The sequence below is a fragment of the Podarcis pityusensis genome (assembly GCF_964106645.2).
Source record: "Podarcis pityusensis genome assembly, chromosome: 2".
NCBI classification, from domain to species: Eukaryota; Metazoa; Chordata; class Lepidosauria; order Squamata; family Lacertidae; genus Podarcis; species Podarcis pityusensis.
This window is the reverse complement of record NC_138029.1, coordinates 100,631,612-100,645,749: the sequence shown is the minus strand read 5'-3', so window position 1 is coordinate 100,645,749 and position 14,138 is coordinate 100,631,612. Positions and strand designations below refer to the sequence as shown.

General features: G+C 43.8%; 1 protein-coding gene across 1 annotated transcript in view; it reads right to left on the bottom strand.

Annotated features, from left to right (window-relative positions):
- Positions 1–2,913: 2,913 nt before the first annotated feature.
- LRIG1 (leucine rich repeats and immunoglobulin like domains 1) overlaps positions 2,914–14,138 on the bottom strand; it is a 127,174-nt gene continuing 115,949 nt past the window's right edge. The window contains exons 15-19 of the mRNA XM_080995653.1: positions 12,975–13,394; positions 10,784–10,909; positions 9,859–10,002; positions 7,816–8,118; positions 2,914–6,498 (exon numbers count right to left, since the gene is read on the bottom strand). Of these exons, the coding sequence (XP_080851779.1) occupies positions 6,314–6,498; positions 7,816–8,118; positions 9,859–10,002; positions 10,784–10,909; positions 12,975–13,394 (1,178 nt within the window). The 3' untranslated portion in view covers positions 2,914–6,313. The remainder of the gene's footprint in view (positions 6,499–7,815; positions 8,119–9,858; positions 10,003–10,783; positions 10,910–12,974; positions 13,395–14,138) is intronic.

The window sequence follows — 14,138 nt, the reverse complement described above, 5'->3', positions numbered from 1 at the left end:
AGAAGATTTGTGGACATTAAAACAGCAGTAAGAAGCAAGAAGTTGATTGGATCCCTTCGGAACTTGAAATATGGGTACCCCCAACAAAAATTTAAAATTCGGCTGTGTAATTTGGAATTTATGTAATTTGGTTTGATTTGATGTGATTGGTCGGTTAATAAAAAATTATTCTTAAAAAAAGAAAAAAAAAGAATTGCTGGGCCTGTCCTGGAGGGAATGATGGGTTGCAGTCTGTGCCTCCAGTCCTCAGGGTAACATAGTGAGTTGGGCTTCTGATTTTTGTACACTGCTTGGTAACCACCTGTAAGCGCAGCTTGCGAAGCTGCTTACAAAAGAAAGCTGGGTGCAAAGTTTGCTACTTGCATGTCTCCAATGCCGTCCCTGTGAGATGCTGTCCGCTTTGCAGCTTAAGGCTACACTCGGATGTAAATACACTGGGCGGGATTCACCCAATGAACCCTGCCAAACAGACGGCATGTGCAAAGGACTTCTAACTGCCCAAAGGGGCTTTCCCCCCTCTGTGCTGGGTGTCCGTGTGTCAGGAGAACTGCATGCTGGGGGATCGTGCCCAGGGCCGGATTTAGGTTTGATGAGGCCCTAAGCTACTGAAGGTAATGGGGCCCTTTATATGTCCAGCTGTCCTTTGTCAACAACAAATGGTCACTGTTTTTTGTCTTGAATATATGCTACATGGTAATTTATGGACCTAACAGGTATCTAAAGCCATTTGCACATGTTGCCCTGCAACCAGTCCATGCAGAATGTAGGCACCCTATATATAGAAATTATCAAACCAGTGATATTTTAGGGAGCAGGCTAGCAGGCGGGGCCCATGACTTACATCATAGGAGCCTGCACAACACAAAACACTGTTGCTGTGTGTAGGTTTTATTTTATTTGTTTTTCATCTTATATTTTTTTCTTTAATTTTTTTTGGGACCCTCAAGAGAGTGGGGCCCTAAGCTATAGCTTGCTTAGCTTATACGTAAATCCAGCACTATCGTACTTGGCAATTGAAATGCTTGCTTGGGCAGAACATTCGTCACAGTGTCTCGTTGAATTCTAGCCACTTACGGAAAAGCAAACAGAAATAACGCAGATTAAAGGGCAAAATGTTCATCAGGTCTTTAAAGTTTAATATTTAAACAGTCTTGGCAGTGAACTGAAAGAAGCCATTGAAGAATAATTTTTGTCACCTGCCCTTATCACAAAGCAATGATCTAGATAACGTTTGTGGCATGTTCTACCCAGGCAGGAGATAATCCAAAGTTCCAGAGTTCCTGGGAAACACACCATTACCCCACATAATATAGATGCTTAAGTTGGAGACATAACTACTAATTAAGTTTTCTTGTAGACACAATGTTGTGCCAATAATCTTGCTCAGCAAAGCAGGATCAGATTTTCAGATGGAACGTTCAAGAACTGCTTTGTTGGCTCGGAGTAAAAGCTTGTCTATTCCAGCATTCCAACAGCCCTCTCTCTGTGTCTCCCGGAAAACATCCTATTTTGTTCTCATCGTCTGATGCTTGGATTTATGCTGCCTCTCAAACATGGAGGTACTAGTCAGCTCTCATGGGCAATAGCCATAGAACTCTTCTTCAGTGCCATGTAATTTTTAGAACCCTGTGAATTAAGCCATGTTGTCAACCTCCCGCCCCCCCCCCCGAATTATGTCCATTACAAATATGTTAAGTGAGCTTGTGTTGGATTACAGTGATATCTACTGAGGGTTCAAGCATGCCTGAGAAGTCCAGAGTTCTTTTTTGTCCAATTTGCTTCATGCCCACTTGAAGCCATGGCTGCTAGTTATTTTCAATCAAGCATTTCCTGACCTGTTCCTAGTTGGGTATGTGCTTTGTATGTCCTTTGTATCAACACAAGCCTGAGATGAGTTTGCTTTGCTTTCTCTTGCTTTGCTTTCTCTTGCTTTGCCACTAATGCTTGAAATGTGTTGCGTGTGTGCCTGCAAATTCTCCTTTTGCTCATAGTTCATATTTTCACAAACCTTCATCTTGAGACATCCCCTCATTCTATAGCAGTTCTTCTGCAAAACAAAACAAAGCCAATAATTTAGCAGTTTATTTCGAAATTATTCCCATATATTGTGAGGGTGTTAGAACAATGTTTCTGATTGCTCTTCATAGCAAGTGAACTTTCAGCCCAGTTTAAGAGCTAACATGTCATGGTTTGGGAGCAAAAGTAGGCTTTGTAGGGAGGCTTAGAATAAGTGTTGGATCTTTCATGGAAGAGGGTGAAGGGGAGCTCCAAGCTGGGAGCGAACTGGTGAAGAAGATACAGTGGAACCTCAGTTGTTGAACGTAATTTGTTCCGGAAGACAGTTCAACTTCTGAAACCTTCGACAACCGAGGAGCAATGGGCCATCAGCAATGTCAATGGAGCAAATGGAGAAACGATCCTAGGAAGCCATTCAACTTCCGAGGCACGTACAAAAACAGAAGCATTCACTTCCAGGTTTTTGGCATTCGGCTTCTGAATCGTTCAGCTTCCAAGATGCTCGAAAATTGAGATTCCACTTCATATGGTGAGAGAGACTGAGAGAAAGCTGAGTAGGGCATGCCATATAACACTATTGATGGTGGCAATATGGCACACTGCCAAATCCCCCAGTCACTTTTGCCCATAAGATTGGCCCATGGTGACAGAGAGAGGTGTTAGCAAAACCACCTAAAAACTTTACTTATCAATGATAATGAAAGTACAGCCCTCTGCCTATTTGCTCTTAAGCAAGTTCCACTTTGGCTCAGTGTTTACAGTGTTAATTGTGTTTAGGATGGACTGCATATTAAAAAGGAGTTTTGCAAATTCCACTGACGTAGCAATGTGGCATTTTCTCTTAACCCCATTCACCCACCCAACAATAATCAGACCCTAATCTAAACAGAAACCATAGATATTATAAATGGGCGTTTATTAAATTCACTTCAATGCCATTTGTTAGGACACTTCCAATATTTTTACAATGTACTTTGTCAATGTACAACATTGTACCAAAATTTTCTAATAAATAAATAACTTTGTACACAAAAGTAATACTTCCTCTTTCACAATGCCTCTCAGAAGCAGCAGATTCACATATTTAGTGGAAGTAACAATATTATTTAAACAGTTAACAGTATGCAAAAATACAATATTTTTCAAAATGTCAGCGTGGCAAGTGTGCTTTGCATTTCCGATGATGATACCTCCCCCCACCCTTGCATCTCTCTATCATCTTAGCCTTTGTGAGTCTACCTCTTCTTAGAAAACATATAACGTATTCCCTTTCTGTACCACCAAGAGGGAAAATGCAGTCTTGATTCCCACCTCCATTGGCTACTCTTCTCCTTTTAAATTCACTGACTAGCTACAAGTTGGCACTTCACATAATTAGCCACCTACCAGAAAGTGCAAGTGACTCTACCATCAGGAAGTGATAGAGACAGGTAGCTGGCTAAGTTATGCATTGCTTCAAAACGGCCAGCTTCAGCTAAAAAAAGCAGATGGCAAAACTCGTCTCGAGTCTTTTGTTTTTGTTACCTTTCTCCTTACACTCCTGGGTTTTGAGGGCCCTTGCTTGACAAACCCATCGTCGCCTCCAGATGGGCTGGGTGGGAAGTAGGACTTCTCTTAATGGAAGTGCAAAATAGCCAGATGTTTGCAGGCACTTCCCAGGCTTTAAGAGAGCATTGTGTGTGTGTCACTGGCTTTTCCATTTTGTGGAAAGACCACAACACGCACAAACCTATATATAGTAAAATACCCACAGGAGCCAGGCCTCAAACATCTAGTTGCTTCCTCTGGAGCTGCTGTAGAATAGGGTAACTTCGGTAGAATGAAGCAACGTTAACACAGGGGTGAGGAGCAACTTGCATGTTAATCTGGCCTTGCAATGCTGCCTTCAATGGTATTTGTTGTTGAAAGATGCTGGTGAAAGAAAGTAACGCAATGCCTTCTTTAGAACTGGGAACAATCTGAGCAAGGGAACAACGGAACCAATCCAAAGACTCTGTATGTTTAGAGCTAGCTGAAGCCCACACTTGTCTCCTGCCCCATAGGCAGAATTGGGCCCAGAATCCTTACGTAAGCGCCTACAATAATCTAAATGGTCTTGCTTCCCACGTTTGCTCCTCTGAAACTGGCCTTCAAGTCATGGCTACGAATAATAAAAAAGAGAAAACACAAAATGTCATTCTGCCCCTCTCCGTTTTAAGTCACAACCTAAATGTAACTTTATATTAGCAGAGCCTGAACTACAGAACTTGGGGGTGGAGAGGAGAAATTTTATTCACCCAGGTGAATAAGCATCAGGAGAAGCAGCAGCACTTCTACAGACAAAAAGAACGCTCTCTATATTTAAGTTTTGAGTAGAACTTTTTCCTGTGTGTTCACATTGTTTTTCTATGTTTACTTTTTAATAGTGCTTTAGGTAAATGACAGCTCTCAAAGCAGTGTTACTTTAAAAATGAAAGCAGTAGCCTAGTGTGGTTGCATCCTTTAAAAAACAAAAAATGCCCTGGAGGAGCTTAAAAAAGACCATTCAAAATTCAGAGAAGTTTCTTCAAAAGCAAAAAGAGCAACTAGCTAAAAAATCTAGATTCAAAGCCAGAATCCAGAAAAAGAAAACCGGGTCTTTGTGTGCAAACGGATTATTCTGTGTGTCAGATTACTGCATAAGAAAGCAACCAGGCCTTTTGAAATATCCATAGACCGTGCTAAAATGCCAGAAGGAAAAGAAATTGTAGCTTTCAGAGCAAAATATGGTCTGCCAATCAATCCTCTTCTTCCTTACGCTTGTTTTAATGCTGTTTAATGCTGTTTATGTTTTGGGACTACAATTCCCATCATCCCTGACCACTGGTCTTGTTAGCTAGGGATGATGGGAGTTGTAGTCCCAAAACAGCTGGAGAGCCGAGTTTGCCTATGCCTGCACTAGTGCAATGAACAGTTCGCGTTTAGATAGGCACACAAACGTTGCAGTCCTGCAGAGGGAAAGGGCTGTAGCTTGGCGGCAGAGGATCTGCTTGGCTTATAAGAAGGTCCCAGGTTCCATCCCTGGCATCTTCAGGTAGGGCTGGGAGTGACCCTTTTCTGAAGTGAAGGAAAGCCACTCCCAGTCAGTGTAAACAGGACTGAGCTAGGTCTGCCTTGAGTAGGAGGCAGCTGCTTACATTCCTCCAAGGCTGTGTGCATGCTAACATTTGTTTGAAGTCAATGGGATGTGTGTGTCTGTATCCCGGCATTTGCAACAGGAGCTAGGATGTAGAAAGAACTTGCAGCCCTCTTCTCCCTTCACAAGCCCGATTGCGCGGCATGGGAATCGCGCCAAAGTACATTTGTTTAATAATGATACCCACACTCTTGTCTAACTCCCTTTTGTTTCAAGAAACGTATTCTTCAAACATTCCCAGGGCACTTTTGCACCACCTCTGCCTAAGCAATGCTAAAGCGACAGAGCTCAGTTTAAAACATCCGAGGCAACAATCCTGCACGCTTACCTGGGAGCAAGCCCCACTGAACTCAGTAGGGCTCGCTTCTGAGTAGACAAAAGGATTGTGCTGTAAGTGCAATATTTCTAAGGGGATATTTGAACTAGCAAACCAATTCAGTACTTGCTATTAAAGGGGGGGGGGGGAGAGAGATCTCACAAACAAGGTCTTGTTCCAGTAAGAAAAATGTATGAGTCTGTTCTTTTTTCACCTAAGGCACCAGAATGATTGGGGAATTTAAAAACAACAACACAAAACAGAACACAGAAACCTAACAGCAACCTTCTAAGCGAGAAAAACCTTGTATGTTGTCATTGTATAAATTCACTCAGTTCCATCATGCACCAAGGAATAAAATAACCTCTGTTAAAAGATATAATATAATATATATATATATATATATATTTATATATTTAGATAGATTTTTATATATGAAAACTCTTATGTACAATTTTGTTATCAAATACTTTTCACTTTACACATGAACCTTTTGCATTTCTGTGCTTCATAATGCAAGCCAGCGTGTGAGCCACGGATATTTCCAGGAAAGTTCTGACACTATGTACAAGCGGGTGTTGCGTTGATAAGACTTCGTTCCCCCACGCAAGCTTGCTTCTTATACCTCATCTTGTTTCCTGTCTTTCTTTTTTTCCCTATTCTTTGAGGAGCTATCAGTTCAGAACTTGAGGTAGAAGTAGCCTAGATAATTTCGTGCAAAGAAAGAAATTCTGTAGATATATATATATATATATATATATATATATATATATATATGATGCTCCATTTTAATTTGCACATAGCAGTTTTCCTCTGTTGCAATCTTTTCAGTGGCTCAATTCGTGAAGGGAGTCGCGTGACCTTGGTAAGTGTCCGTTGGAGAGAAGCGCCTGTTTGGCTTCGCTCTCTGATAGCGATAGTTCAGCAGTCCCTTTCGGATGCCTCAGTGAGCCTTCAGAAGGCAGTAGAAAGCCACAAGGCTCCAAAGATTTCGCTAAAGGCTGTGAAGAACCTGTAAAAATAAAAAATAAAAATCCACTGTTAGCTCTCTCTCTCACGCGTTCAGTACACGCACCAGCATATTTAGACCTAAACCAAACTTAATTAAAAAGTAATTTTAGTTACAAAAGCCCGTAAATCTCTAGTTTAGACTTTTTGCCTCCATGACTATTTGCATTTGTTGGAAGCAGAGATTCAGCTTCATCTCTTGGCTTTCGCGCGATGCAGGATGGTTTGCCAATTTAGAACACGCCCCACAATTCATTGCAAGTGTTTTGGGGAAGCGAGCTCCATTCCAGATTGGATGCAACACAAACACTGGTCGCTAGACTCACCAAGGCCACCATCAGGTCAGAATGCACCCCAGGTTCTTTGGTGACGCTGCAGGGACGCAGCCACTGTCTTCTTATTTTAGGCACTTCTCTCCCGTGCCTCCCAAACAGCAACGTTCTGGATGCTCCTCCACCCCGCAAGATTCCAAGCGACAAGACTAGAGTGTCCTGGTTATGTGTCATGCTATATTTCCACAAAAGGTCCTGTGGAAATATATTTGGGGCTGCTTGCCTGCCGGCCTGTGTGACTCCAGAACCCAAGTTCTGGAACGCGATTCTTAAGGGGATTGTTTGCAAGAGCAATATGGGCGTATAAGAATCAAGGCTAAAGAACCATGCCTGGCTTAGGAGCAAATATACCGTATTTTTCGCTGTATAAGACACACTTTTTCCCTCCTAAAAAGTAAGGGGAAATGTGTGTGCGTCTTATGGAGCGAATGCAGGCTGCGCAGCTATCCCAGAAGCCAGAAGAGAAAGAGGGATCGTTGCTTTCGCTGCGCAGCGATCCCTGTTGCTATTCTGGCTTCTGGGATTCAGAATATATTTTTTTCTTGTTTTCCTGCTCCAAAAACTAGGTGCGTCTTAAGGTCTGGTGTGTCTTATAGAGCGAAAAATACGATACATTACATCCATTTTCCAAAACCTTAACAGGCAGGTGCAATTTATTAGAGGAGGGATAGAGAACCTGTGGGCTTTCCAGATGTTGCTGGACACCAGCTTCCATCAATTCTGATTATTGGCCATGCTGACTAGGGCTGGAGTTCAACAACATCTGGAGGGCCACAGGTGTTCCCATCCCTTAACTGGAGCACTTGGGAAAGTATCAATAGAATTGTAAAACTGGAAGAGACAATGAGAGTCATCTAGCCCAACCCCATGCAATGGAGGAACCTTTCTTCCCAACGTGGGCTTGAACCTACGACCCTGAGATGCCAAGAGTCTCATGCTCTACTGACTGTAGTAGGAGGCATGCTGAAGAGATTAAAACATGCAAGCACCTTTGCTGTCCGGCTGAGGCGGTGTGCCTGGGCTAGCAGCTGGCATCCTGTCGTGATTACTGGGGTAGATGGTACTGCTGCCATCTGATTTTTTGCTGCTTGCGCTCCCGTTGCACTTTAGAGGACCTTGACGGTTAGCAGCAGGCATGCTGTCCTGCCTGCTGGACTCTTTGCTTTTGGAAGCATTTGGAGGCACAGTCTCTGTAGGCAGAGGGCCGTAATCTGGATCCTTGGGGTAAATGGTGACGCTCATGCTGTCAGTGCTCCCGCTGCAATCGGTACACACAACTGGCAAGCTGTAGCCTGGAGGGAGAAAAGGCAGGTTATTATTCTTTTAAAGCAACCATGACTTAGAATTTGGGGGCAGTGATGCTTCAAACAGAATAGGCAATGGTGGCTTCATTGACTGACTTGGCTTATTATATGCCCTTTTATTCCTCACCATAGATAGGATTAGGCATATGCTGTCATTCTGAAAGCTGAGCTTCTTAGGATGCTAAATTATTTTAAACAAAAAGCAAGCCTCTGTCCCTCATGATGGCAAATGCTATGAAGCTACTGCTCTAGTGAAATATCAGAAGCCGGGGGAGTTATTGAGTAAAATTCGCACCGGTCAAACATGGGATCACAATACTCTGGACAGTTTCTTGCCTCTCCTTTTGAATTACAAAGAATAAGCCACGTGTTGCACTTAATTTTCAAAACAGCACACGTCACAGAACCCAGCTTTTCGTGAAGCAGAATTTGGGTGGCTTTAATGCTAATGCGGGATGTGGGTGGCGCTGTGGGTTAAACCACAGAGCCTAGGACTTGCCAATCAGAAGGTTGGTGGTTTAAATCCCCGCGATGCGGTGAGCTCCCGTTGCTCGGTCCCTGCTCCTGCCGACCTAGCAGTCAAAGTGCAAGTAGATAAATAGGTACCGCTCCGGCGGGAAGGTAAACGGCGTTTCTGTGCGCTACTCTGGTTCGCCAGAAGTGGCTTAGTCATGCTGGCCACCTGACTCGGAAGCTGTACGCCAGCTCCCTTGGCCAATAAAGCGAGATGAGCGCCGCAACCCCAGAGTTGGCCACGACTGGACCTAATGGTCAGGGGTCCCTTTACCTTTACTGCTAATGCATCATCTCCATCACAGCACAAGAAAGGAAATAGATGCTGATTCAGGAACTTGGTTCTCTGATGGTCAGATAAAAAACAGTAGAGGAAGGGCATGATGTGAAGCAGGAAAACACCAGTCCTCCACCTGCCTGCTGCTTTTCAACTGCTACTCTTCTTTTGCTGATTTTCCCCCCTCAAGGGGGAATTAAATATATGTGTTTAGAAGGGAAGGGACTGAAAGAGGGGAAATTGGTATGTAGGACAAGTCTTAAGCACCCTGCCTCCTATCCACAACTTCTTTGCCCATTTCTGCCATTTTGCTGCTCTTCAGAGGAGACCAAAATCTTTGCCAACATATAATGCATGTTTACATTTTTATTTGTTTGCAGTTCAACTGTGACCTATTAATTGGGTAGACAATCATGGGCCGATACAACCTTGTGTGCTGTTGTGGACAGCAAACTTGAGAATTACACTTAAAGAGTTCAGCACAGCCCAAAAGCTGATTATCCTTGCTAAGGAGAAGTGAGTCAATAAAAGGTATTATTGAGCCATTCTGGATTACAGCCTTTACAGAGATTCTCTCATGCCACTATCACTAAAAGGGGCAGGACCCACAAATAGGCATGAGGAATAATCTTATATAGCTCCTTACTCCCTAAACAATTCATGCTCTCTAGATTCTACCCAGCTTTCAGACAAAATAATAATAATATGATGCTTTCACAGCTGTTAAGACAACTGCTACTTATGAACGAAGGTGGCACAAAAATCTAGTTGGAAACCAGGAAAGGTGGGATTTTAAATGAAGTGTGTATATAACTGTTTCAATAAATAGAAAATAAAAAAATTCTCTGAATGTCTAAGAAAAGGCTGCTTTGATACGATCGTGGTCTTTATTAAAGTGAATTTTCCAAAATGCTTTCACAGATTAATAGGTTCCATACCTGTCTTATCTGCGATGAGTGCCCTGTCAGCTATATCATCTCCTTTCCAAACTTCTTTACTGTATCCTAAGCAGAGCTTTGGCTGTCGGTAAACAGGGTGAGAATCGACTTCTGTATCTCGCGCTGCATCGGTCTGGCAAACCCCTGCAACAAAATGACAAAGTGACCAGATGTACAAATGTTTGCAGATAAGAAAGATAAATATATTAGCTGTCCAAATCTATGGAAAGGGAAAACCAGAGGTCCACAAAACTGGAAAGGTCAGTGGTGCTGAAACATCTCCATGCACACACAGTGAAAGCTAGTGTAGCCGAGAACATCTCCTGAGGAAGTCATGGTTTGGTCATCTTTTATCTGTAAGCTGAATTATATGTTTATAAAAATCATGGGAGCTCTTTGATGTCTATACTATTATTAATGAAGCTTGTCTTATATGCTCCAACAGTTCTTCATGCAGAAAAGTAGCAGTTTTGAGAAAGGTTTTAAGCCTAGCTCTGCCCTTGATATGTAGCTAGTTCTCTATGTGCAGGAATATTTGTTGTAAGAGAACACCGAAAAAGTCACCTCGCAACCTTTGGTCTGAAATGGGACAGTCCAGGAAGGACTTGACTATGTAATTTCAGTGCATGCGCAGATAGTCCCTTAAGACTATAATTCTATACCCGTTTGCCTGAGATTAAATTCAATTAAACTCAGTGGGCTAAGTGGACAGACATATATCATAGGGGTGACAAACTTTTTGCCCTCAAAAAGTGGTTAGACTGCAACTCCCATCAGCCTCAGTCAGCATGGCCAATGGTCAGGGATGATGGAAGCCATAATCCAGCAAATACTTATAGGGCGTCCCATCCTTGATGTATAGGATTGTGTTATAAGAGAAGCAAAAGGAGTACAGTGTTGCCAGACAGCAGAGTTCCTCCCATACCATTGCTCTGTATGTGTCCATTGGGCTGTTGGCCATTTTCCACCCTGGCCACTGCTTCTTGCCGTTCTGAAAGTGTCCCTTGGGAGGACAGATAGCTTGGCACATCAGGTGGCACAATGGTTTCATCTGGAAATACAGGGAAAGGAAACAAAAGTGAAGGGCCAGCGTTAGAGCACAAGATTGGCACTGAAACTAGAGAAAAGACTAGATCTGGACACTGTGCACTTGGTTATACTCCATCTTAGAACCAGGCTATTCAGGAGCCATCTGATCAAGTTTGGGAGACTACATAGGACGAATTATTTCGCTCTTTGAATGAAAATTTGCCCTTGGTCCTCTTTAGAGTTTTAGTATCTGGAAACATATCTGGTACCCTGGTGCTCCTCCAAATCACTTTTTTGCTCCTGTTAAATCTTCCAGCTGTTCTCTGACTGAACAGATTCTAACATTTCATCACAGGGAATATCTCCAAGCTCCTCAGCCCATTTTTTTTTTTTTAGTCAGCAATAGCAACACAAGTTATGTATATGAAACTTGTTCTGTTTTCAGGCATCCCATAGGCATCTGACTAGCCATTGCTGGGAAAAGGATGCTGGTCTGGCGATGCCTTTGGTCTGATTCAGTAAGAGTCTCATGTTCTTAAGTCACTGAGATATTCCCACTACTTTAGTTCAAAAGAGGGCATGCAGTTAGCGTTACCTGCTGGCTCAATCATGGCCCACAAAAACAGCTGACGAGCACTCAGCGAATATGTCAGAGAACAAGATGTGTCTCCCTTCAAAACCTAGCAGGCCTTCTTATACGGGGATAGTGTTTCAGGAGCTGGAGCCAAAAAGTTTTATTACAGATCATGCAGCCAGCAACTTATTTCTGCTGATTTTATTCTACAGTGTACCAACACAGTTCTAAAATATGCGTCGTGTGTCATTGTTTCCCAAGTGGTTCCTGGATGGTGCAGCCTTCACTTCTGAGAAGCACCTCCCTTTCGGTTGACAGGCATGGCCTCCAGGAAGAGCTCCCAGAAGGGCCCTGCCCGGCTAGCTGACAGCAACTTTCTGGCAGTGCTTGTATCTGAGTTGTTGCAACACTGCTTTTTGAGTTTTCGCTTGAGCAGCTTGTTTCCTTGGTACTATTTCAGGCAGGAACTTGACCGCAGCTGCAGTTGTGCCCCAACTCCAAAAAGTTGGAGGATAAGAACTTTTTTATGTTTTATCGTTCGCGTTTGCTTTTTTGCATTTATGATGCTAATTTTTGTTGGGTGTGCCACCCTGAAACCCAACAGGACTAAGGGAAGTCTGTGCGTGTTTTAATAAATAAATAAACTGGGTGTTCTGGAGGAGAGACAGACACCCAAGAACATTTAGGGAAATGCCGGGTGTTTAGCCAAACGACAGGTAAAATAGTAAAAAAAATGCTGGCAGTACAAGAAGCTACGTTCTGGGTTTGCAAAATTCCTGGGCAGTACGAAGAGGCGTGAGAACTAGGACCCTGCCTGTAAACCATACAAACGGTGAACAATTCGATCTGGGATACCTGGAAGCACTCTCTGTATCTGCAGTAAAGTAAACCAGTAAAGTAAGGGACACGGGTGGCGCTGTGGGTAAAACCTCAGTGCCTAGTATCTGTATCTGCAGTAAAGTAAGCCAGTAAAGTAAGGGACACGGGTGGCGCTGTGGGTAAAACCTCAGTGCCTAGTATCTGTATCTGCAGTAAAGTAAGCCAGTAAAGTAAGGGACACGGGTGGCGCTGTGGGTAAAACCTCAGTGCCTAGGACTTGCTGATCGCATGGTTGGCGGTTCGAATCCCCGCGGCGGGGTGAGCTCCCGTCTTTCGGTCCCAGGTCCTGCCCACCTAGCAGTTCGAAAGCACCCCTAAGTGCAAGTAGATAAATAGGTACCGCGTTATAGCGGGAAGGTAAACGGCGTTTCCGTGTGCTGCGCTGGTGCTGGCTCGCCAGAGCAGCTTCATCACACTGGCCACGTGACCCGGAAGTGTCTCCGGACAGCGCTGGCCCCGGCCTCTTAAGTGAGATGGGCGCACAACCCTAGAGTCGGACACGACTGGCCTGTACGGGCAGGGGTACCTTTACCTTTAAGCCAGCTATGAATGCTGGTTACATGACAGGGGCTGCTTCAAAAACTAGCCCCTTTTGATATGCTTCTGGTTACCCCAAAAAAGACTCTGGGCCTACCTGTGTTTGTGACACTGTATTCTTCGCTTTTCTTCCTGGTTTGATAGATGATGCACACCCAAACCAGAGACGTCAACACAATGCTGCAGACCACAGCAATAATGATGATCCCAACGGTGGTGCCGTCTTTTCGGCAGCCGAGCAAGGGCAGCACGCTCACTTGGCTGTGCGCCCGTTCGGTCCCAACAGTGTTTGATATCTCACAGGTGTATTTCCCGGCATCTTCCATCACAACGTTCCGGACGATAAGCAGCTGTTTGCCTGGGGTAAAGTGATGCCTTTCAGTGACCAGCAGAGACTGATCGCCCTTCAGCCAGGTAATGCGTGGAGGTGGACTTCCAGTCGCTTTGCACTGCAGGACCACAGTTTCGCCCACAGATACAACACGATCTTCCAGTGGGTGAACCAAGCTCGGAGTCTCTGTAAGGATCCCGAAAAAGAGATGTCAAGCCTACGGAAAATTCATGCTATGGGCTAAGCCTCTCGACTTCAACAGCACAGTTATGAAATGAAGGCTTTGGACGACACAATGTTCTTTAAGAAACCTGAACTCGCTCAGTTCTGCGCTGCCTTCTGCCTTTCCTTGCAACAAATAGTATCGGCTGAGGTATACCTCTCAATATACTCTGCATGGTAAGAAAAGAGTTTCCACTTTTCCCCAATAAATATTCAGCTAGAGGTGTATGTGTGCGCATCTAAGTGTATGCAAACATGACAGATTCAAAAAGGCTGCAATAATAGTGCCACAACTCTCTTCTCACCAAGCCCCAAAAGAAAAGCAAGGCACAATACTATAAATCAGCCAGGTTACAAGCCTAACAACAGGGAACTGGCAGTGATATAGCAGCAGAAACGCCCGAGACTTCTGGTATTGTAACTTTCGGGCTTCTAGTGTATTGATACATGTCTCCAAGGTTCTATATTGCAAGGAAACCAAATTTGTTTTCTGATAAATACTGTCCAAAACCCCCAGGCTCCAGCCTACAAATTCTTATAACCCTTTGTTATCACCCTGTGCCCATCCCAAACAGAGTTAACTTGGGTCCTCTCTGCTGTTGCTATCTACGCCCATCCATTATTGACAATGGTGTCTTAAAGCACCACAACTTTGAACTTTCTAAAAGGACATCAGTATAAAATTAATGCATCAGAAATGAATGGCCC